Below are 25508 nucleotides of genomic sequence, written 5' to 3'. Positions count from 1 at the left end.
GTTCTACAGTAGCTTTAAACAAATCATCACGTTTGATTTATTTATTTATTTATTTATTTATTTATTTTAAATCTTTCTACATAGCAAAAAACAAACATAATATAAGTATAACAGGGGAGTAGCGGAAATAGATAGGCTTTGTCACACGCAATGTTTACAATCTGTCTGGAAATTTGACGTTCTTTTGGCAATATCATATAAAATACATTAATTAAACACACAAAAAAAAAAAACCCAAAAAATTAACCAGATTAAAATAGATAAAAAGTAAAATGTTGACTTTATGAAAATGGTAAAAACTATTTATAAAATACCACTACATGTTATACTATTGTTAAAATAAAAAATAGACGGGTAAGAATGATTTTTATTTATTTTTTTTTTATTTTTTTATTTATTTGGTATAACACTCAAAATGCAACAAAAGTTGAAAATCTTATGAGTTTACAAAAGGTACAACAACAAAAACCGAGATAAAGATATAAAACTAATAGGCCTATACTAAAATTGACATAAAAAAAACCAATTAAAACATCATACAAAAATATAATATGCACAAATTTTAAATTAATGATTATTATTAGATCAAATTAATAGAAATTCAGAAATATATACAAGTTTAAAATTATTCATTATTTATTATTTATAAAGTCCTCTTAAAATTTAAATTCAAAAATGTTCAATACTTGTGAGGCGGATTGTCGAAACTAATTCTGAACTGTTATGGTGCTTTATTTTTAAATCGCCATATTTGGAATAATTTGATTATTTTATTATTATATTTATAGTTCTATTAAAAATAAGATAATTAATCGCGAATTTTCGTTCGTCAACTTTTTCATTAGGCCTAAGTGACTTGTGTTATGTTTATCAAGAAAACAACTTTAAAAAAAAAAAAAGATTTTAATCCGAACCATCATAATTATTATGCAGGCTGTGATTTTAATTTATAGTACTGCCCTCTATAGTTTAGTGTAATATCATAAAGTGTTTTGTTTTTTTTCATATTTCATGCAGTCGTCATGCTTCTCTTTTTTCTCTCGCTGACATTTACAACAACTTTTGAGTCTAGTTGGGCCTAGGTGAGTTACTGCATCATCTTATTATGATATTAAGGCATTATGTAATATTTTAATCTACTAAAAGTAAAACGACAAACCACACTGGTAGATTTATAGGCCTAGGCCTATAGTTTAGACCGAAGTAGGCTAGGCCCTAGGCTAGCTAGCTAGGAGACACAGACGGATGCTAGTCAAGTCGCCCCATCGCAAAGTCGCCCCATACAAAGTCGCCCCTTACACAGTCGCCCCATCGCAAAGTCGCCCCAAAACAAAGTCGCCCCGACACAGTCGCCCCATCGCAAAGTCGCCCCATCGCAAAGTCGCCCCAACGCAAAGTCGCCCCATCGCAAAGTCGCCCCATCACAAAGTCGCCCTATCGCAAAGTCGCCCCAAAACGTTAAAAAATAGTTTACAAGTGCGTAAAATGTCGCAATGATACACAAAATAACACGGAACGTGTATGCATAAAAGGGGAAGCCCCGCCATGTAGTCTCAGGTTACACGATCGGCACGCACCCCCATCATCAGAGAGGAAACCCCGACTAATCACTCCGCGGTCGCACTAACGTGCTAGCTTACCAGAGGGAAACCCCCGTAATTACTCCGCCGTTGTCGCACTACAACGCACCATCTGAAGATGGGGAAACCCCGCCGGAGTTTTACGATGATATCAGTCGCGTTCGAAATCGGTCGCGTTTAATTTTGGTCGCGATAAAATAATGTTATACGATCTAGATTATTTTTACTTTGGTCGATGAATATTTATTATTATTATTAGGCCTATATTAATAATTGATTTTTGTTTTTATTTTACAGGTCAGTATGATGAGAAAGATGTGTGCCTTAAAAAAATGACAATTTGTAAACATAGTTTAAGATTATAGTATTATAATTATTTAAATGTGAAAAAATATTTTATAGGAAACGTAGGCTGCGTCTGTGTCTTTTATTTTATATGCAACAAATTACGTAAAACAATTTATTTATAAACATTCAGTTTACTATTATATACATAGTATTACAATGAACATTGATTCTAAGCCTGGAAAGGCAATCCCATCATTATATAAAATTGCATCATATTACCACTATATGTCGTAAATGATGACGTGCGTGTGTGTATTCGTCGTACGTCCGTGTACGTATTATTCCGTGCCTCTTCACTGTCTTGTTTAATTTAAAATTAAATATACACCCGATATGAGGATATTTATTAGGCATATAAACCAATCGGAGCTGCGCCTTCTGGTATCTGTTTCCTCACAGCTGCTACGTCTTTCTGCTGACCGTCGGGGATTCCCCTTTTTAAAAAACACGCACACGATACTGTACGATGGTTTTTCCATGGTCAAAATGTAGCGTTTTAAATTTTACTAAAATACCTGCATGTAAAACAATCATATCGGCGATGAATTTTTTTTTTTTTTCTTCATTTTGAAAAGTCATTATAAAATTAAGACACATAACTTGTCAATAAATGCAAAATGATCAATAAGTAGCCTATAACACTCATTGTCTTACAACACTGTTATTGTTTTAACTACTGTAAATCTATACGAAGGCCTACTACACATTTATACATTTATTATATTATCCTAAAAATGAGCTGGTATCCACGCGTAGGTTGAAGAAAGATTCGTAATTGTGGCTCTGGTAACTAATTTTCAAATCATATTAAATTAACATTTTAAACTATAAATCAGGGATAATCTTTTTAGAACTTTCAAACAAGGGACTATATTTCTTTAATGATTTTTAAAAAGCACATCACTCCATTAAAACCTGTAAAATAAAAATTAAAACACAAATTATGTATATAAGTAGGATAAACATTATAATGTATACGACATTTAGCGCGACCAAAGTAACAACGCAATCGATATCAAACGCAACCGACTACAGCGTACTACTAGCGGCGGCGCTTCATAATCATACCGAAATAAAACCGTGGGCGACTTTGCGATGGGGCGACTTTGCGTTGGGGCGACTTTGCGTTGGGGCGACTTTGTAATGGGGCGACTTTGCGATGGGGCGACTGTGCCGGGGCGACTTTGTTTTGGGGCGACTTTGCGATGGGGCGACTTTGTATTGGGCGACTTTGTATGAGGCGACTTTGCGATGGGGCGACTTGACTGGATCCCACACAGACAGGCACAACAACTCTACGTACTAGCTAGGAGGCCACAACAGGATGGCTTGACGTTGACCAACTTAATTAGGCTAGGCCTAGCCTAAACTAGTAGTATATTCATAAAATGTGATGTGCTGTTAATAGAATGTTTTAGTCCAGCCTCTAGCTATGTTTGTTATATATATTTAATAACAAATTTGTTATAATAATATTAATAATAATAATAATTTAAATGATAAAATGTGAATAAAAATAAAAGATAAAAGATTAATTTTTTTTTCAGTAACATTTACTCAGGGAGGTCTGTCAATATTAATTAGTAGTGGACAGCCATTGCATTGAAACATGAGTGGTGGATTGGCACCAAGTAAAACAACTGTCTACGTGTCCAACTTGCCTTTCTCACTGACAAATAATGACCTTCATAAGATATTTGAAAAGTTTGGGCGAGTCGTCAAGTAAGTTGTTATAAATGGGACAAGTAATAATATTATTTATTTTATTTCATACGCATCCAACAAAAAAACAAAATAAATAATAAATACAAAAAAAATAAATTTAAAAAAATAATAATAAAAAAAAATTTAATAAAATGAACAGCGAGTAACTCCCTAATTACAGAATGGATAACTTATTTTATAATAATTTTATAATTTATCGTGCTTATAAACTAAGTCTCATTTAAGGATTAGGGAGTGGGGTTGAAAGAGTCGTGAGTTACAACCCTAGCACTAGGTCAGGATTGAACCCACAACCTTTAGATTGGAGCGCAAGCATGTTAACCACCAAGCTACATAATAATGATACAATATTGATGGTTTTGAGAAATTTAAATATTTTTCAGGGTAACGGTTGTGAAGGATAAAGATCAAAGACGAAGTAAAGGAATTGCTTTTGTTCTTTTTATGGACAAAGAAAGCGCCCTCAAAGCAGTGAAGGCAATCAATGGTAAAGAGGTATGTAAAACTGGGTTCACTCCTTGGAAAGGAGGGTTGAGGAGTCGGATCAGTGGCGTAACAGCTACTGTATGAGCGCTCACTGGCTAAACCCAGGGCCCCAGAGCTTATGGGGGGGGGGGGGGGGGGCAGTGCCCAGAGAAAAAAACAGCCATTAAAATGTAGAGAAAAGCTAAAAACGCCCGAGGCCTCAGCGTTGGAGGACCACTTAGGATTCCTAAATCAGGGGCCTCAGGTCTCTACATTACACCACTGGAGTTGATGTATTGCATTCAAAAAGATAGAGTAGTAAGTACAAGGCTATTAAGATCATTAAAAAGTACTATAAAAAAACCTGATTAATTCATTTTATTATTCATAATTAATATAAACATAAGTTCAATACAAATAAAACAAAACACATCAATCTTGGTTGTCTCCCTATAGTTTACATTGTTAAATCATATACCGTGCTTTCCATATTATTTTGCTTAAAAGGAGTTGTTCTTTTTTTAGTTGTTTGGTAGAAAATGGAAGTGTAACATGGCAACAGACAACGGAAGAGCATCAGAGTTCATTCGACGCAAGAATTACCCTGATAAGTCCAGGTGCTATGAATGTGGGGTATGTGATGCATACTATATTGCACTCTTTTAAACATCTTTATGCCCAAAAGGCTTTCAAATTGCATGACGGATTGAGTAGAAATTCTATTGTATAATGACTGTCAAATGTATCACTCCTGCAGTAATAGTGGCTCATCTGGATTGCTAGTGATAATAAATGAAACTTGCATGGATTATTTATCTTGTACAATGTATGTCAAGATAAAATTCCTTGTGAATTAATTGTTAGAAAAAAGGATTATACAGTGACCTCATTTCTAAATATAGTTTATTGAATTGTTTTTTTAGGCTGAGGGACATCTTAGTTACCGTTGCCCCACTAACTCTTTAGGAGAACGGGAACCACCGCCAAAGAAGAAAGAAAAAGATGGAAAGCATAGAAAAAGGAAAGGAACTGGCCGACCCGCTGAACCATGGGAAATAGAGTAAGTAGGAGAGATTAAGCTCTGTCTACACTATCAAATTTTATGTGACAAAAAAATGATGTGGCCATGGACATGATGATGTCATATCACTACCATATTTTGGCACATCGCACCTTTTTTGTCAAACTACTTTGATAGTGTAGACAGAGCTTTACTCACTCACTAGTATACCAATATTCTACATTTTAAATAAATATTGTGTTTGTTTTCAGAGAAGAGGAAGAAGATGAGGAGGAAGGAGAAGATCCAGCTTTAGATAGCTTAAGTGCAGCTATCAGTTATGAGGTAAGGTCATAGGTCATAGTAAGGTCATAGTTCATATTAAAGTCAGTTTTCATCTCTTATTGTCTTAATTTTGGTTTGATTTATTTCTACAAATATGTAACATTAAAAGTCATGTGAAAGTCAGGTACTAATGCTATGAGGGATTATCCTCTAAAGGAGGCTATACATTGATATCAAAATGGTATCTGAGATTAACCTCTAAATCCTTTATAGTAGTGTACTGTATAATGGTCTCATTACATTCAAATCAAATTCTATGGTTTTTCTTCCTTAGGAGAAAACATAGCAAAACAGTACATTTTACAATTTAAAAAACACATTTGAAAGAAAATGTATCAGTGCATCTTCATGTGTCAATTGTACTACATTTTTTTTAGTATGATTTGAGAGAAAAAGGTCAAACCAGTAACTATGAGCCAAGTAAGAAAAAGTTGAAGGTTAAGACGAGTGCATACTTTAGTGATGAGGAAGAACTTGGAGATGGAGATTGAAGGACCAATGTCTGGAGATGGAGACTAACTACTCCTTAGAAACCAGTGTCTGGAGATGGAGACCAACTACTCCTTGGAGCCAAGTTAAGCCATGCAGGAAAGGTAAAGCATACTGTAAGTAATTGATGGCGAGAGAGAACTTGAAGAAATTGAATGCGACTTAGAACTAATACTCCAAACGTGTCTTGACTAAGAGCATTAAAACTGGATTTTATTAAGAGTTACAGGTGGATCGGAGGAATTACAGCAATTACATGGCTATTTAAGATCGGCATAACGAGTATGTGTTGAGAGATTTCAGAAAAGAAAAAATGAAGAAGCAAAGTTTAATTCAGGAATGAATTTATTACATAACTTTTACAAAGATCTCAAGGTTAAGTGTCTATGGAGTACTGTACTTTTAAGTATTACAATAAGCAAGAGAATAAGTTTTAGTCTGCTGTACTTAAGTTATCATACTTATATTCTGAGAAGGTGAACTCAATGATTAGAACATTTCAATAATGTAGAAAATTAAAGTCTAATTCCCCTTTTAAAAATGTAAAAATGAATTGGGACTTTAATTTTCTACAATTGCAAGACACTCAATGTTTTCTTAAACATTTTAATAATTCTAACATTACAATGATCCATTTAATCTAGGATGATCATCATATGTATAAATATAAGTTGCCTTCGGTCAAAGTAAGTTATAGTAATTTGTGTCTTATTTATTACATTTTTACGCACTAACACACATGTAAATATTGTACAGAAAAATGGAAACATGAACAATTTATCGGCATTCAAATGTACATTGCATATAAAGTAGTACAAATTAAAGTAAAAATAGTATGTATTAAACTAGATTTGTAGATCCTCTAAAGCTCTGTCTACACTATTAAACTTTATGTAACAAAAAATGTGACCAAATACGGTAGTGAAATGACATCATCATGTCCATATATGGGTACATCACATTTTTTTGTCACATAAAGTTTGATAGTGTAGACAGAGCTTTAGATGCATATACCTTTGAAGGATTGTTGGTTTCTATTTATAGTTCATTACATCATGATTACTGTTTAAATCAGAATAAAAAAATATAAATATTGCACTTTTTCACTGTTTCCCACTGCACTATATACTGTACACACCTTTTTCAATAAATTCAAATAACTATCTAATACTAAAACAATTCAGATCTGGCAACTATGCTACCTTGATATTTTCTGCTTTAATTCACCATTCACAGGGGAAAATTTCATTATAAAATCAAACTGATTTTTGAGTTGAGAAACATATAGATTTGTATTTCATTATCCGTCAGGCAACTTTCACCAGTGTCTTCAAATCTCTCCTCAAAACCCACCTTTTGAATTTTTAATTTTCTAAATTTTTCTGTCTATGTAAAGCGCATTGAGGCTTTCAGCATAATGCGCTATATCAAGTACCAGTTATTATTATTATTATTATAAAATCAAACTGATTTTTGAGTTGAGAAACATATAGATTTGTATTGAATTTTTTGCTACACAATTGTAGAAGTATGTAGCTATAAGGTTGTTTTGTATAGCTTTTTGCTATTCTACATTGGCTAAATTATTCCTCGATTCATATATCTTTGTATAATAATTCATACTTAGGAATGTTAGCCTGGTCTATTGGACTTGTCACCATTACTTTCCCCTTCATAGCGCCCCGGTAAATGACCTCAACCAGGTCAATAAAGTCTTGCTTTGTCTTGAAACTACCAATAAACTTGGTATGATCTTGTGTGCTGTAATAATAATAATTGGAAATTATACAATTAATGAGGTGCTTTAATTACCTCTGCTAGAATGCCGAGAGGTTATGTGGTCGATCATGTGTTTGTGAGTGTGTGTGTTTGTTTCTTACTATATTTGTTAGCAGGATTACTCAAAAAGTCATTGCCCGATTGTCAAAAGATTCAATTTTTGTCATAGCTGTATGGGAACACGTCATTAAATTTTCATATGCCTAGGTGGAGGTTTGTGAACTCCGAGTGCCTATCTAGTTTCAAATGTGACATGCCATTTGTGGCACTTTTTTAAGCATATTATAGTTTTGTGATTTTGGTCAAAACAACTTACCCATAATCCACCTTGATATGTTCTCCATTAAAAAAGAAAATAGTGGCCGGGATGAGAGTGATATCAAAGTAGCGTTTGTACATATCAACTGTATCAACGTCAACGATGTAGATGGCAGCCATCTTGGCTAGCTCGTCATTTGATTTGGCAAGCTGAAATAAAAACAAATTTGTTGGGTAACAACTTATTTTATATCTCATCCAAATAGGTTCTGCAACAGCTTTTATTCCAATTTTATTAGTGTTTATGAATATTATTGGACAATAAAAGTTTTTGAATTTTAATTTTGGGTATAAATGTGCGAATGATTATTCTATTTTGTATTTATTTTTGTCTCACAGCAACACAATCTGTTATTCTATGGATATTGAACATAAATATAACAATAAATATTAGTGGCAGGTTTCCCACTGTCAAATGTGACTGAAAAAAAAATTAAAAAATTAAAAATACAGTACAGTATAAATAAATAAATGTAAATGTTTCTACTGGGAAAAAAATGATTGAATTCTTTTTTTTTCAACTATTATTAGTCAGAAATTGGATTGTAAACAATTCTGTTAATTTACAATATTATCTAGTTGTAGACAAGTTGCTTCCTCATCTCGACCAAACCGCATCACAAGAACCAAGTCCTCCGTCGTCTTGATAGCGTTATCAATCTCGGCTTTTGTTGTCAGCTTTTTTAGCAGCAATGCAGCCATTCTTCTTTACTTTTTAACTGAATAAAGAAAAAATAAATCGGGGCGAATCGACCAGGACTAAAACTATTCTAGACAAAAACACACACAGGCCAATAATAATAATATAGCCTGCCTAGCTACTCAGGCTAGTAGGCCTCTACTACTCTAAGGTAAACCGGTTTCAGCACACAAGCACAACCATCGACGTAGTACTGTTTAAAAAAACAACAAATATTATTATGCAATGACAAACATTGCCATTACCTCTGAAATTCATTGACAGTCATTAAATAAAAATTTGAATTACAGGTGTCTGTGTGATCCTCCTTTTTGCTTCCCTGTATAATAGAGGGCGTGGTATGGTAAATAGTAAATCACGTGACAAACGCGCACATGTTGGGGAAACGAGCTAAGTTTTCGATACCATTTCGGTACTTCAAGAACGTTAGTATTTTGATCATATTCATCCATGCAGTCTTCGAGGTATATTCAGAGCGTCATTCTGACGATGGAGCATTCTCTACTTCCCTACGGAGCGCCATTTATGCCTTTATTTACTTCAGAAATAGAAATAGTACTACGGTAACTTGTCCAGTCACTCAATTGTAATATATTTTGTATGTTAATACACTGTGCTCAATTGAACCCAATTTGCCAGGGAAGCACAGTGTGGTATATAGAAAATTCACTAAGTTTTAATAAATTTAAGAAAAAAAATCCTTTGTCGATATAAAGTTTGCGGTACACCACGTATATTAGTTCAGAAAAGAACTGTTGAGTTTCTCGACGTTTCGATCAATATGCTTTGATCGTCCTCAGGAATAATATCCTTTGTGTTCCCTTTAGCAGAGTAAAAAGTTAAAATGTTGATGATAATTTTTACATTAGAAGATTGTTCAAATCATGTAATAAAAACATTTTCCAGCCGGAAACCTATCAGCTCCCCTCTTTTAGTTTGCAAAAGTAATCTCGAAAAGAACTCCATGTGGAAAAGAAGCCCACCCAAGAGTACTAAAAATGAAGGAGCACATGGGCTTCTTTTCGAGGTTTTATGGCAGTCTATTTGATGAAAAATAATGCCATGCAACTTTGTTTCTGATTTTAAAAAAGGTCCACTTGTTTAGGCCTGACATTTACAACCCTCAAAATATCTCTCTTTCAAGATAAAAGAAAAATAATATTCATTATTTTTTTAATTTATTTATTGTTTATTTAAAAAAAAAATATCCGTAGAGGTTCGAACCCAATCTACTAGAGCTGAGAGCACCCAAAGCTGAGCATTACCCGTTAGGCCACAAAGTAGTACATGACAGAACAGCTGATAATGGTCTATGTATACGTGTATTACATAATTCATCATTACGTCATAAATATCACATTAACCTTGTTAAAACCAAAAATAAATGCCATACACTTTTGTTTATGATTTAAGATCCACTTGCCTAGGCCTGACATTTTCAATCCTCCAAATATCTCTCTTTAAAAAAAAAAATTCATAAAAAAAATATCCGTAGAGGTTCGAACCCCAGCTGATAGCACTCAAAACTGAGCAGTACCCGTTGCACCACAAACTGAAACATGACTGAACAGCTGATAATTGTCTATTTATACGTGTATTATGTAATTCATAATTACGTCATTAATATCCTATTAAGCTTTCTAAAACCAAAATGATCAGTTAGCTCAGTCGTCTGAGCGTCGTGTTAACACACGTATGTCGTGGGTTCGATTCCCACGCTGGTCGGTGGAATAGAGTTAAAGGCATGCGGCCACTGTGTTTGGGGTTCACAGAATTATACGTCCCCCTTTCCACCACACATCATGAGGCGACAACATCAATGCATCTGGTGATGTGCTGGAAACGACCCCAAAAGGCTGTGGCAGGGCCTTAGTGCTGAGGCAGGGAGAGCACATTTAACATCTTTTTTTTTATTTAATTTTTTTTCCAACCTGTATTCGATCTCGTAAATTTTATGTTTGCCGCCCTCAATTTTAAAAGAAATTGAATTTTATATTTTCATCGCAGGTGTACGAAACGGTTTGGTATGCCGTGCGTTGTTATGCAATGATTGTGCAGGTGTAGTGGGAAAGATGGTATTGTTAGTCATTCGCGGTCAACACGCCACACTGTTAAATTTTGATTTTGTTAATCAATATTGCTACATTGGTAGCGAAATGTCCGATTCATGCAAGATATTGTATTGTAAAATGTTATGAATAAACTTTTATGGTAGTTGGTGTGTATTGCCGCACCGTCCTCAGAATAAACATGTTTTGAACAGATAGTTTGTCTCCGATGGTTTTTGTATGGGGTTAATGGAGAGTGAAATAAGATCAAATATAGAACATTTGTAAAGATGCCGATTTCTAGATCAATTTCGAAGCTTAGATTAATTCCGCCGCCGGGTAGGCCCACGAAGTCGAGTTTTAAAGTAGAAAACCCCACCTAAAATGTTGAAGTCGCATCTGGATAGTTGAAATTTTAACATTATCATAATTACCATTAGGTGATTATGTATAGTTATAAGTATAAGTGCAATTCTTGGCTCTATTTTCATTATTTTCTCTGCCCCAACCATGGTGGGCTAATTTCAATGATTTATAGGTGCACTTTACGGGGACAAGCTCTATTGTCCTGGTGAGTCTTAAATAGTTTGTTTCATATAATTTAAAATCATGTAAAGTGCCATTTTTTCGGGCGGGAACCTATGCAGGTTCTATTTTTCAAAATTGTCTTTGCTCAGCGCCAAGCATGGTAAGGTACTGAAGATTCTTATTCATGTTGTTTTAAGAAATAATAGATGTCATTTCCGGAGACCTTGCAGCTCTATTTTAAACAGTTTGGTATGCCGTGCGTTGTTATGCAAATGAGTTTGTGCAGGTGTATTATGGGGAAGATGGTATTTTAGTCATTCGCGGTCAACACGCCACACTGTTAAATTTTTATGTTGTTAATCTTTACATTAGGAGATTGTTCAAATCATGTAAATAAAACATTTTCCGGCCGGGAACCTCAGCTCCCCTCTTTTTAGTTTGCAAAAGTAATCTCAAAAAGAACTCCATGTGGAAAAGAAGCCCACCCAAGAGTACTAAAAATGAAGAAGCACATGGGCTTCTTTTCGAGGTTTTATGGCAGTCTATTTGATGAAAAATAATGCCATGCAACTTTGTTTCTGATTTTAAAAAAGGTCCACTTGTTTAGGCCTGACATTTACAACCCTCAAAATATCTCTCTTTCAAAATAAAAGAAAAACAATATTCATTATTTTTTATATTTATTTATTGTTTATTTAAAAAAAAAATATCCGTAGAGGTTCGAACCCAATCTACTAGAGCTGAGAGCACCCAAAGCTGAGCATTACCCGTTAGGCCACAAAGTAGTACATGACAGAACAGCTGATAATGGTCTATGTATACGTGTATTACATAATTCATCATTACGTCATAAATATCACATTAACCTTGTTAAAACCAAAAATTAATGCCATACACTTTTGTTTATGATTTAAGGTCCACTTGCCTAGGCCTGACATTTTCAATCCTCCAAATATCTCTCTTTAAAAAAAAAATTCATAAAAAAAATATCCGTAGAGGTTCGAACCCCAGCTGATAGCACTCAAAACTGAGCAGTACCCGTTGCACCACAAACTGAAACATGACTGAACAGCTGATAATTGTCTATTTATACGTGTATTATGTAATTCATAATTACGTCATTAATATCCTATTAAGCTTTCTAAAACCAAAATGATCAGTTAGCTCAGTCGTCTGAGCGTCGTGTTAACACACGTATGTCGTGGGTTCGATTCCCACGCTGGTCGGTGGAATAGAGTTAAAGGCATGCGGCCACTGTGTTTGGGGTTCACAGAATTATACGTCCCCCTTTCCACCACACATCATGAGGCGACAACATCAATGCATCTGGTGATGTGCTGGAAACGACCCCAAAAGGCTGTGGCAGGGCCTTAGTGCTGAGGCAGGGAGAGCACATTTAACATCTTTTTTTTTATTTAATTTTTTTTCCAACCTGTATTCGATCTCGTAAATTTTATGTTTGCCGCCCTCAATTTTAAAAGAAATTGAATTTTATATTTTCATCGCAGGTGTACGAAACGGTTTGGTATGCCGTGCGTTGTTATGCAATGATTGTGCAGGTGTAGTGGGAAAGATGGTATTGTTAGTCATTCGCGGTCAACACGCCACACTGTTAAATTTTGATTTTGTTAATCAATATTGCTACATTGGTAGCGAAATGTCCGATTCATGCAAGATTGTATTGTAAAATGTTATGAATAAACTTTTATGGTAGTTGGTGTGTATTGCCGCGCACCGTCCTCAGAATAAACATGTTTTGAACAGATAGTTTGTCTCCGATGGTTTTTGTATGGGGTTAATGGAGAGTGAAATAAGATTAAATATAGAATATAGAACATTTGTAAAGATGCCGATTTCTAGATCAATTTCGAAGCTTAGATTAATTCCGCCGCCGGGTAGGCCCACGAAGTCGAGTTTTAAAGTAGAAAACCCCACCTAAAATGTTGAAGTCGCATATGGATAGTTGAAATTTTAACATTATCATAATTACCATAGGTGACTATGTATAGTAATAAGTATAAGTGCAATTCGGGGCTCTATTTTCATTATATTATGTTGAAGTCGCATCTGGATAGTTGAAATTTTAACATTGTCATAATTACCATTAGGTGATTATGTATAGTTATAAGTATAAGTGCAATTCTTGGCTCTATTTTCATTATTTTCTCTGCCCCAACCATGGTGGGCTAATTTCAATGAATTATAGGTGCACTTTACGAGGACAAGCTCTATTGTCCTGGTGAGTCTTAAATAGTTTGTTTCATATAATTTAAAATCATGTAAAGTGCCATTTTTTCGGGCGGGAACCTATGCAGGTTCTATTTTTCAAAATTGTCTTTGCTCAGCGCCAAGCATGGTAAGGTACTGAAGATTCTTATTCATGTTGTTTTAAGAAATAATAGATGTCATTTCCGGAGACCTTGCAGCTCTATTTTAAACAGTTTGGTATGCCGTGCGTTGTTATGCAAATGAGTTTGTGCAGGTGTATTATGGGGAAGATGGTATTTTAGTCATTCGCGGTCAACACGCCACACTGTTAAATTTTTATGTTGTTAATCTTTACATTAGGAGATTGTTCAAATCATGTAAATAAAACATTTTCCGGCCGGGAACCTCAGCTCCCCTCTTTTTAGTTTGCAAAAGTAATCTCAAAAAGAACTCCATGTGGAAAAGAAGCCCACCCAAGAGTACTAAAAATGAAGAAGCACATGGGCTTCTTTTCGAGGTTTTATGGCAGTCTATTTGATGAAAAATAATGCCATGCAACTTTGTTTCTGATTTTAAAAAAGGTCCACTTGTTTAGGCCTGACATTTACAACCCTCAAAATATCTCTCTTTCAAAATAAAAGAAAAACAATATTCATTATTTTTTATATTTATTTATTGTTTATTTAAAAAAAAAATATCCGTAGAGGTTCGAACCCAATCTACTAGAGCTGAGAGCACCCAAAGCTGAGCATTACCCGTTAGGCCACAAAGTAGTACATGACAGAACAGCTGATAATGGTCTATGTATACGTGTATTACATAATTCATCATTAATTACGTCATAAATATCACATTAACCTTGTTAAAACCAAAAATGAATGCCATACACTTTTGTTTATGATTTAAGGTCCACTTGCCTAGGCCTGACATTTTCAATCCTCCAAATATCTCTCTTTAAAAAAAAAATTCATAAAAAAAATATCCGAAGAGGTTCGAACCTCAGCTGATAGCACTAAAAACTGAGCAGTACCCGTTGCACCACAAACTGAAACATGACTGAACAGCTGATAATTGTCTATTTATACGTGTATTATGTAATTCATAATTACGTCATTAATATCCTATTAAGCTTTCTAAAACCAAAATGATCAGTTAGCTCAGTCGTCTGAGCGTCGTGTTAACACACGTATGTCGTGGGTTCGATTCCCACGCTGGTCGGTGGAATAGAGTTAAAGGCATGCGGCCACTGTGTTTGGGGTTCACAGAATTATACGTCCCCCTTTCCACCACACATCATGAGGCGACAACATCAATGCATCTGGTGATGTGCTGGAAACGACCCCAAAAGGCTGTGGCAGGGCCTTAGTGCTGAGGCAGGGAGAGCACATTTAACATCTTTTTTTTTATTTAATTTTTTTTCCAACCTGTATTCGATCTCGTAAATTTTATGTTTGCCGCCCTCAATTTTAAAAGAAATTGAATTTTATATTTTCATCGCAGGTGTACGAAACGGTTTGGTATGCCGTGCGTTGTTATGCAATGATTGTGCAGGTGTAGTGGGAAAGATGGTATTGTTAGTCATTCGCGGTCAACACGCCACACTGTTAAATTTTGATTTTGTTAATCAATATTGCTACATTGGTAGCGAAATGTCCGATTCATGCAAGATTGTATTGTAAAATGTTATGAATAAACTTTTATGGTAGTTGGTGTGTATTGCCGCACCGTCCTCAGAATAAACATGTTTTGAACAGATAGTTTGTCTCCGATGGTTTTTGTATGGGGTTAATGGAGAGTGAAATAAGATTAAATATAGAATATAGAACATTTGTAAAGATGCCGATTTCTAGATCAATTTCGAAGCTTCGATTAATTCCGCCGCCGGGTAGGCCCACGAAGTCGAGTTTTAAAGTAGAAAACCCCACCTAAAATGTTGAAGTCACATATGGATAGTGCAATTCGGGGCTCTATTTTCATTATTAGCTCTGCCCCAACTTAATATTTAATTTCATATTTCAATGAATAGGTGCACTCTCCGGTGACACTAAATAAGTATTTATCTTAGACAAACGCAAGTTATTAAAATCACTGATATGGCTTGAAACTAATTGCTATGGAGTAACCGATATTTAACATAGCCTATATACCTGGAAGTTTGAAATATTTTTGAAGTATTTTTTCTCGATGTTTTTGTATTTGACTATTTGTGCTCCACCACTGGCGCCATGGATCCACTGGAGCACAGTGTATTAACATACGAAAAGATATTAACATTCAGTAACTTATTTGTTGTTTAAATCACTGTGCTCCACTGGTGCCAAATCGTGTCCACTTGAGCACAGTGTAGACCTATTAACATACGAAAAGACATTTAAACTTAAGCGACTTCAAATTAGGTCCACTTGAGCACAGTGTATTAACATACGAAAAGATATTGAAATTAAGTGATTTTATTTCTATTTTATCACTGTGCTCCACTGGCGCCAAATTAGGTCCACTTGAGCACAGTGTTTTAACATACGAAAAGATTGAATCTTAAGTGACTTTATTTCTATTTTATATCACTGTGCTCCACTGGGGCCAAATTGGTCCACTTGAGCAGTTACCGTAGTACTATTTCTATTATTGTAGTTAATGAAGGCATAAATGGCGCTCCGTAGAGAAGTAGAGCATGCTCCAGTCGCCAGAATGACGCTCTGAATATACCTCGGTTTTCGAGTGATGCGGGGAAGTAGCATGCTGTGAGTGGGCCTAGGCTAGAAATAATATTATTTTCATTGACTATAACATGACCTTTCTATTCTGTAGGTTGTTATTCAATATTTTCCATAATCATTATTAAACAAAATACAATATAAAACGAATATGCTAGCTGTGTAGTAGTAAACTAGAGCCTAGGCCTAGAGGCTAGGCTAGGCCTCTAAACTATTACTTTATAGTAACACTATATAGTAACACATATATAGTAACACATGTATCAATGGTAAACAGGCGATCGGGCCCAAGGTCGCTCGGGTCCATCATAATCATCACTATGCCATGGGCCTAGACCTAGAGAATAGGCCTTAGAGGTGCACAATTTGAATTCTGCCGTACTAGTCTAATAAAGTAAGTAAGTAGAGAGGTTTACGATGAAATCGGTCGCGTCTGAAATCGGTCGCGATAAAATCAACTTCCGGTATTTTGTATGGCGCGCCGCTAGAGCTATACTTTTGATGATATCGGTCGCGTTTGAAATCGGTCGCGCTATTTTGTATGGATCGAGCGGGATGCATGCTAGAGCGGGATATACATGTTTCGTTTATATAGATTTAATTGATATTTTTTAGGAACTAGATTATTTATGTGGATATTTTTTACTTGGTTAATAAATATTTATTATCAATCATTAAATTATTTTTTTCTTGTATTTCACAGGTCTCGGAGAAGGACTGTGTCTTTTCAAAATGGCCATTTCTAAAACACGTTTAAATATTATATTAGGCATAATGTTATATTAGGCATATAATAATTTACCTCTATTTATATGTACTGTAATTAATATATTATTATATAGAGAATATAGGTCTGTCGTGTCTTTTATTATGCAAACAATTACGTAAAAGAGAACAATTTATTTAAAAACAATAATCAGCGTATCCATTTTTATACTTATGCATACTGTGGCAGATTATATCATATCCATGTTGTTAACAACATATACTATTCGATCACCTTATTTTTATTTCTATCCGTTATGTAGGATAATATTAAGTGTATAATGATTATAGGTCTTTTGTTATTTAAACTTTGACCCTTGGCTTGTGTTATTTAATTAGTTGGTTTTTTTAAATTTTATTCATTGGACTTGATAATGACTCCATGATGGAGTCGAAACATCGTTCTTTTTTTAAGCGTTATTTTTCTATTATGTATTTATAATGATTATTGTTGAGGCAAATCACGTGTATATTTTTATTTCTAATGTTTAAAATAGTTTTTAGTAAAATGATCATTATATGCGGATGGTTAAAAGGCGAGTTACTGAAATAAACCCCCGAATAAGCCATTATTGTGGAGATGCGCCTTCTATGATCGTGCAGCTGTTTTCCCTAACAATACGTTATTTTGCTGACGGGGTTTCCCCTTTTTAAAAAACACGCACTTGTTAGTATTAAATCATGGACAAAACACGTACGATCGTTGTCCATGGCGAGGTAAAGATGACGATCCAATGAGCTATAGATGCTTGACGCGATTATGAGATCATGTTCATTAATTCTTTATTTAGCCTTTAAAATCGAAATACATTTAAAACATAGGTAACAAAATCAAGACACGTGGAAATCTAAGGAGGCAAGGATAAGCAAAACCAATTAAAATCGCTGTAGCTCACAGGCTTGCTTATCCATAATAATTCCGAATAAAGCACTGTTTCTATAATTTGACAGTATGATTTATATATAATTTACGTATATACGTCGGCGATAGGCCTACTATAGATTTTAATTTGAATATCTTTTATTTCTTCATTTATAATAATCATTTAATGTAAATAATTAAGTAAGTGAAACTCAGTGTCTCACATTCATACGCCGTTAAATCTAAATGTTTAAATATCAGTGCAGTTTCCTCTTTGAGAATCGTGTCCACCTTTATTATCCATACATTATTATTCTCACATCTATCATTGTACATCATAGTCCTGGCCGGTAGATTGATTTATAACGGCATATTATCTATATATTTTTATTAATATCCTAAAACCATACGTAATTGTTTGCATAATAAAAGACACGACATACGTATATTCTCTATATAATATATTAATTACAGTACATATAAATAGAGGAATTATCATATGCCTAATATAACATTATGCCTAATAATATAATATTTAAACGTGTTTAGAAATGGCCATTTTGAAAAGACACAGTCCTTCTCCGAGACCTGTGAAATACAAGAAAAAAATAATTTAATGATTGATAATAAATACTTATTAACCAAGTAAAAAATATCCACATAAATAATCTAGTTCCTAAAAAATATCAATTAAATCTATATAAACGAAAAATGTATATCCCGCTCTAGCATGCATCCCGATCGATCCATACAAAATAGCGCGACCGATTTCAAACGCGACCGATTTCAAATGCGACCGATATCATCAAAAGTATAGCTCTAGCGGCGCGCCATACAAAATACCGGAAGTTGATTTTATCGCGACCGATTTCAAGCGCGACCGATTTCATCTGACACCAGTAGAGAGAGGCCTTTTTCGGTAATTGAGTGTCGCATTCAATTCATTTTATAAATTAATATTTTAATAACTAAAATAATTGACAATAATATTATTATATTAACAAATATATAATTTTTTTTTCTTAGAAAGTAATTAAAACATGGAACAAGTAGGCGTTGTTGCCGACTTAATGGATGAAATCCCAAGTAGAAAAAAACAAATACAGTTACTTGTTGATCTTTTTGGACAGGTAGGCCTAGATGAAAAATATTTATTGAATAAAAAGAGAAACACAACATAAATGTCTGATAAATACATGTCTGAAATACATATTTATAATACAGTATAACTTTACTAAACACTCAGGATTCAAATACTTTAATTATCACTGTACCAAATTAAAAAAAAAAATAAATAACAATATTACATAGGCCTATTATACAAGGCTAGATTTAAATTGTAAAATTTAAAATGAAACATTTTTTTTTCCATAGAAAAACCATTATACATGTCCTGCTTTGTACATATTTGGCCATTCTGCTACCGGCAAGTCACTAATAATCAACTCGATTTTGACCAAGTTAGAGCTTCCTCATGCTATCGTAAACTGTGTGGAATGTCACACACAACGGTTGCTGTATGAACAGATCCTAAACAAGGTCGCTGGATATCAAGCAGACCCTAGCAACAACTACGGTTGCTATGCTAGATGCGACAATGCCAATGATTTTATGAGGTTGTTGAAATCAGCGATTGCTGAACGAGGAGCGCAAGAGGAAACGGTGTACATTGTAAGAATTTAAAACATTAGTTTACGTTTTTTTACATTTTGAAAGTAAAGATATGTTACATCGCATGTTGTAACAAGCCCATAGCCCATTTGATAGAAGGTTCTTTGTCTATAAATGAGGCAAAAATTGTCATGCCCTAGGCTAGGTTAGTTAGGCCCATTTGCCATTACTTTTGGTCTCCAGTTTGAAAAAGGAACGAAAGCTCTATCTACACTATCAAACTTTATGCGACAAAAAAATGTGATGTGCCCATATATGACATGATGATATCATATCAATACCATATTTTGGAATATCACTACCATATTTGGGCACATCACACTTTTTTTGTCAAACTAGTTTAATAGTGTAGACAGAGCTTTATATAAAAACAGGCTTGTGTAATTTAGACTATAAACAGTGATATAAAGTCAGATTTAATTTATTTACTGTTCTACCATTTGTTGTGAAAGGTACTTGATAAAGCAGAGCGGTTACGAGACATGGAGGCTAACTTGTTGCCTGGCCTACTGCGTCTATCTGAGTTGTCACACTGCAATGTCTGTGTCATCTTAATCAGCCAATTGGTCTGGGCTAAATTCCGCACAGGTACTGGTTTTGCGGAGCCTATCATTCTACACTTTCCTGATTATTCAAAAGGTTGGTTTAATATTCCCTTGCTTGAGTTTTTGATAAAATATTTTATTTATTCATTTGATTCATTTATTTATTCATTCAGTATTAAGACTTCTTTTTCTTACATTAAACGTAACATTATAAGGAATTTGATATCTGAAGAGCAAACTTTTTGAGTCCAAGGTCCAAATATTGTTAGATGGGCCTACTGAATTAGCAATATGATTTAATGTATTCAGCCCAGTATGTTTGGTCGCGCTTTTCTGTGTCTGTGTGTTAATAACCCTGCCTTAACATCATCCACTCCAGATCCTCCTATATTGTTTTTCAATCGCTCATCTGATCAGCCATCTCATTTCCTTTTCTTCAGCTGAACTTCTAGACATCATTTCTCACGATTGTCCTCCTGGGTACTCTGCTGACTTCTACTCATCGTATGCCAATCTGTTAATGAGTGTATTTTATATCGCATGCAGAGATCTCAATGAAATTAGGCATTTGGTAAGTCTTCACTGCTTTGCTGATTTCAATATTTGAGCTTATTTTTTCACTCATTCATAGATAAAATATAGTATAAAGATGACTCTGTCTACAATCAAACTAATTTGACCAAACAAGTGTGATATGCCCAAATATGGTAGTGATATGACTTCATCATGTCCATATGGGCACATCACATTTTTTTGTCACATAAAGTTTGATAGTGTAGACAGAGCTTTAGTTTATATGTATCTTGTAATTGGTGACTTGCTTGTTGTTGGATGTGTATGAAATTTAAAGAAAAATCTTTATTCATTAAGTTTTTATTTTGTTCTCAGGCTTTTTTAAATTTCCCAAAGTATATCGAACCGATAAACAAAGGGTTACTAACACAAGATAATGCACACAAACTGTGGAGAAATATAGAACCTCATCTTAAAAAGGCTATGCACACAGTTTACCTGAGGGAGGTATCTAGGTAAGTACCATTTTGGCGTTAAACTGATGTTCCATTTGCTTTACAGAATGTATTTGTTTCCTTGACTTTGCCTCATATTATAGATTTTAATATAAGCTGTCATTAGCAACCTTTTATTTTCACAATGCACCATGTGACTGTTGAGTCCATAAGTTATTCTGCACATGCTCAGAAATTATGTGCGTTTGCAGAATGACTGTTGGACTCAATAGCTCATTGTCTGGTTGAATCTGTGAAATTGAATGGTACTGTGCAATAATTATTTTAGCACAAATTAATCATTAAAACTTGTATTTAGTTCACAGTGGGAAAGGTATCAGGAAGAGGACTGTGAACAACCTGGAGTCCTCACGTGTTTATCTTCAAGGTCAAAGGTCGAGCTACCATTCTATTCTAAGTACCTCCTTATTGCAGCCTATATGGCATCTTACAACCCAGCGAAAACTGACAGACGCTTTTTTTCAAAGCATCATGGGAAGATCAGGAAGTCTTCTAAGGCTAATCCAAAAAAAGATGTGAGTACTTACTGTAAAACTTTTTGTAAAATTTTGTACCAACTACCAAAATCGTGTTTTATGGGAATAGTGAGAGACGACAACATGTTTTTTTTCTTTCAGACAAGCAGTCAACTGCTAGGACCAAAGGCCTTTGCGTTAGACCGCCTCATGGCTATTTTTTACAGCATTGTGGATGGGAAGGTCTCAGCAACTGCTAATGTGTTTTCACAAGTGAGTATAAAATGCACTGTTTTTGTAAATTGTTATTGTTTTCATTGAATGTAGCAACACATTATTTATCAATGGGCTTTGAAAAATTGTTGGGAGAGTTGAAATTTAATATATTATACTTATATTTATTTATTTTTTTATTCAATTTCTGCCATATACAATACATAGAAAAAACAAAACAAATATAATAAAAGGCAAGGAAAGACCAACAGGTGCTAAACACCTATGCTAGTTGGTCAACCCAGAACAGAGCACGAAAAAAAAAATTACATTTTAAATTTTTAAGATCTCGTCACTTGTAACGTTAAGTCTTCTTTGTCAAGTTGGACATGACGATCAACTAGATTCACCTCGTTATAAATGCACAGTTTCACTTGACTTCATCCAGTCAATAGCAAGGCAAGTACTCTACACTTTCTTCATTATTACTTTACAAATAAAAATAAACGAGCAAATTCCCAAACATAAGCGAATTCATTCACTTTCCTTCTTAAAGCTGGCAATCCCGTTCACAATACAAACATATACACAAGATGCTCTATATAAACAAAGTCTTATTACAAGAGAGTGTAGTTGTTTATTTGTTTAGAGTCATATGTACAAATGTTAATGTTTGATTTTGGTCAAAATAAATGTTGAATTGAAAGAATTATTGAATTGAAACGACATGTGATGCTTAGTATTTTGTAGCACTACCCCCTCTATAGTTCATCTTTCCTCAACATTACAATAATTATTCAATACTTCAACTTTCTAATAGTTATGTTTAATTACTGTACTAAATGTAATTAATAAATTTCTGGAAGACTTAAGAAAGATAAATTGATCTGAGACAACAGTGTTGGCTTGTTAATACATTTTTTTATACTTTTCCATTTTCAGGACAGTCAATTTTGACATCATTCGCTACCTCTATGACTTTGTGCAATAAGTTTTCTCACTCCAGAGGGCGCTATCTGAAGATGATGTTTTGGAATCTGTCGTCAATTAGCTGGTAGGAATTTTTATGACTACTTCAACTGACCATGTAACGACACTTTTCCCCAAAATACAGAATTTATGCATTTGGCAATGTTCCTATGTTATCTGTAAAATAAAAAAACTGTCCTTACCAAAGAATGATAAGTAATACAAATATTTAATGACACCTGACACAGGAAGTGACACCTGCGTTTTGTGACACCTGCGTTGTGTGACAAATATAGCTGAAGTAGGTGTACACAAGTACTGAATTCAAATCCCTGGGTGTGATGATATAAATCAAAATAAATTACTTTACTATTTTGTACAAAAGTGTTTGTATGTTTGTTTCATTTGTTGTAGTGCATTTAAGATGTTTCATTAGGCATTTCCTAACACCACATTTCTAGTGAACAAAACTGGAGAAAATAATTTGAAGTTTTGTTGTTTTATCAATTTAATCTGAAATGAGGCAGGTGAAACCGTCGGCTATTACTGTTCCTGTTCTACAGAAATTTAGTAAAGATTACTAGCCTATGTTTATTGTACCCCCATGACTTCAGAATCAGTGATACACTTCCATGAGGACTAGATCAGGAGCCAAACCTTTATCGTGTTTCCTTATAAATTATGAATCATTTTTGTTCCTTTCAGAAGAAACAATATGTTAGTCGGCTTTAAGGTAAAACCATTTTTTAAGCTATCTACACTATCGAAATTTATGTGACAAAAATATGTGATGTGCCCAAAAATGGACATGATGATGTCATATCACTACCATATTTGGGTATATCACTACCATATTTGGGTACATCACACTTTTTTTTGATAGTGTAGACAGCTTTAATTTGCAATCTGCATTGTGTTTATATAACTTTCAAGCTTTGGATAAATTATGTTTTTCATCGGATGTGCCCTTGTTCAAACGGCCAATTAAGGAGAAACGTTCGCTGCCAACAAAGAAATATTATGGGTGCTGTACACCCTGATTTAAGCTCTGTTTATAAAATGGAGAATGAGAGAAATGATGTTTGTTTTAGATTTATAAATTAGATAATGGATTTAGTTTACACCTGTAATAATATTCTGGGTTTTTTGTACCTTAGAGGTCAGAGGTCAACCTGTATTTATATACATTGGTATTTTGGTTTTTCAAGTACCAACCTTCTAGCAGAACCTTTTAGCAGATTGCTTCGGATGATTTTAGAAGTGTAAATTTTTAGTATTTTAATACATTTTGGCTCTTCCTCAGAAAGCAATATTTCAGACAATTTATTTGCTTTATTTTTATAATACTACTAGCGCCGAATATTTATAATTTTATTTCTTATATATTTTGATTTTCAAGTATCAACCTTCTAAAAAAACCAGAGATTTATTTGCATACATTGCTTCAGAATATTTTAGTAGTGTATTTAATACAGTATGCATTTGACTCTTCCTCAGAAAGCAATATTTAAACAATTTTAATTGCTTTATTTTTATAATACAAGCGCCGAATATTAATCATTTTATTACTTTTCTTGAAGGCAATATTTAAGTTTTAACAGCTTGCGTTGAACTGCATTAACACCCTAGTTCTCCCAGTGTTTACCTACTGCACATTTGTTGTTTTTCTTTACAATTGCTAGTTGTTGACTTAGCTCTGTAATGTTTGTTTTGGTTCTGATTGACTGCTGATTAAGTACAAGTGCTTATATACCAGTGTTTGCAGACAAGGAAACAATTTATAAGTAAACTTGCTATTTGATCTTTTCTTCTTTCTTTCTTTACCTGTGTATTGAACTTGAAAAAAACTTTTGCCACCAAACTATTGATATATTTTTAAAAATTCAATTAATTTTGTGTGTATTTTTTGACAGTTAATACTTAACTATTAATTAATTTTGAAAATTAAAATTTTGATAAACCTGGATAAAACAACTTTTTAGTTTTTACTTATTAAAATTATTCTTAAAATAAAATAGAAGTGTAATAAAATGACTAAATACCCCATTCATTTTTTCTAAAAAAGTATAATCTTTTTCAAATCTTTTTCATTTTTGGTATTCAATGTCTTGAAAACTTAAAATTGATAGCATACTTAGAAGTTGACATTCAAAACTAAAAGCCATCAAATTTAATATGCTTTGATAGTCACTTGATCTAACCAAGATTACTTAAGCAAACAGTATCTGGCTTCCTGCTGTACCCATTGTGAACATTGGAGTTGTTCATCCTGTACAATATAACCCGCTAGGTCATGTAGCCTGCCCTCTAGGGAGCACCATCTAACTAAGTACTCGCACCTCATTAGTGAGATCTTGGCATTGGTGCTTGGGATAACCCATGCTGCAGTCACACAGGTAAGATGTACATATTATATATTATATTTATTACATAATACATATTAAATATAGTACATTATCTAAATACTTAGTAATAGTAAATGCATTTATATATACTCTGATATTTTTTAATAATCTTCCAAACAATATAAAATTTAAATTTTCTTTTCTGCCTTTCTTACTAGACCATTTTATTGTTTTATTTATATATTAATATTATTTCTTTATTTCTTTGTTTAAATTGCCTGTATGTACCCACTTAGTTACCATTTGTTCCTACATTTTAATTAAATTAATTTTAATTTACCTTCTAATGAAGCTAGTTAAATTTTATTAATTTTATAATTTAATTAATATTATAACTGATAAATCTTT

The 25508-nt window shown here is 33.7% G+C and overlaps 3 protein-coding genes across 8 annotated transcripts in view; 2 read left to right on the top strand and 1 right to left on the bottom strand.

The window, feature by feature from the left end:
* LOC144855740 (thioredoxin-like protein 4B) overlaps nt 1-9087 on the bottom strand; it is a 57991-nt gene extending 48904 nt beyond the window's left edge. Inside the window, exons 1-4 of one of the 2 annotated variants that reach the window (XR_013614859.1) lie at nt 8995-9087; nt 8617-8768; nt 8048-8199; nt 6926-7713 (exon numbers count right to left, since the gene is read on the bottom strand). Coding sequence is in view for 1 of the 2 variants with exons in the window: in XM_078713661.1 (XP_078569787.1) it covers nt 7548-7713; nt 8048-8199; nt 8617-8751 (453 nt within the window). In the remaining variant the exon portion in view is untranslated. Of the gene's footprint in view, nt 1-6279; nt 7714-8047; nt 8200-8616; nt 8769-8994 lie in introns of those variants that run through there. The other variant, XM_078713661.1, reaches the window with a different exon arrangement.
* On the top strand, nt 987-8535 carry LOC144855736 (zinc finger CCHC-type and RNA-binding motif-containing protein 1-like). Of its 3 annotated transcripts, none has more exons than XM_078713658.1 (7): nt 987-1082; nt 3476-3650; nt 4037-4148; nt 4644-4751; nt 5042-5178; nt 5391-5463; nt 5841-8535. In XM_078713658.1, the coding sequence occupies exons 2-7, from the start codon at nt 3538-3540 to the stop codon at nt 5952-5954; spliced, it is 657 nt and encodes a 218-aa protein (XP_078569784.1). In that variant the 5' UTR covers nt 987-1082; nt 3476-3537; the 3' UTR covers nt 5955-8535. The 3 variants fall into 3 exon arrangements, with proteins under 3 accessions (XP_078569784.1, XP_078569785.1, XP_078569786.1); XM_078713659.1 differs by lacking the exon at nt 987-1082 and adding an exon at nt 3027-3318; XM_078713660.1 differs by lacking the exon at nt 987-1082 and adding an exon at nt 3027-3362.
* Nucleotides 9088-16178: 7091 nt separating the features above from the next.
* On the top strand, nt 16179-23139 carry LOC144855732 (origin recognition complex subunit 5-like). Of its 3 annotated transcripts, none has more exons than XM_078713654.1 (10): nt 16179-16274; nt 18901-19004; nt 19249-19545; nt 19998-20184; nt 20531-20661; nt 20979-21118; nt 21417-21633; nt 21736-21846; nt 22133-22245; nt 22729-23139. In XM_078713654.1, exons 2-10 carry the CDS (start codon nt 18915-18917, stop codon nt 22775-22777), a joined length of 1335 nt encoding a protein of 444 aa, XP_078569780.1. In that variant the 5' UTR covers nt 16179-16274; nt 18901-18914; the 3' UTR covers nt 22778-23139. The 3 variants fall into 3 exon arrangements, 2 of the variants coding, with proteins under 2 accessions (XP_078569780.1, XP_078569779.1); XM_078713653.1 differs by having other exon boundaries at nt 16216-16337; XR_013614858.1 differs by lacking the exon at nt 22729-23139 and having other exon boundaries at nt 16216-16337; nt 21417-21637; nt 21741-21846.
* Nucleotides 23140-25508: the final 2369 nt, after the last annotated feature.

Source organism: Antedon bifida, chromosome 11, assembly GCF_963402885.1.
Source record: "Antedon bifida chromosome 11, ecAntBifi1.1, whole genome shotgun sequence".
NCBI lineage: Eukaryota > Metazoa > Echinodermata > Crinoidea > Comatulida > Antedonidae > Antedon > Antedon bifida.
This window is presented reverse-complemented; position numbering and strand designations above follow the sequence as displayed.

Excerpts from the sequence above, each read along its gene's own strand:
- LOC144855736 (XM_078713658.1), top strand. The coding sequence starts at position 3,538 with ATGAGTGGTGGATTGGCACCAAGTAAAACAACTGTCTACGTGTCCAAC. Across the intron at positions 3,651-4,036 it reads AAGTTTGGGCGAGTCGTCAA|GGTAACGGTTGTGAAGGATA; the intron begins GTAAGTTGTTAT and ends AATATTTTTCAG. Across the intron at positions 4,752-5,041 it reads CCAGGTGCTATGAATGTGGG|GCTGAGGGACATCTTAGTTA; the intron begins GTATGTGATGCA and ends TTGTTTTTTTAG.
- LOC144855732 (XM_078713654.1), top strand. The coding sequence starts at position 18,915 with ATGGAACAAGTAGGCGTTGTTGCCGACTTAATGGATGAAATCCCAAGT. Across the intron at positions 20,662-20,978 it reads TCAATGAAATTAGGCATTTG|GCTTTTTTAAATTTCCCAAA; the intron begins GTAAGTCTTCAC and ends TTTTGTTCTCAG. Across the intron at positions 21,847-22,132 it reads CTGCTAATGTGTTTTCACAA|ATCTCGTCACTTGTAACGTT; the intron begins GTGAGTATAAAA and ends TAAATTTTTAAG.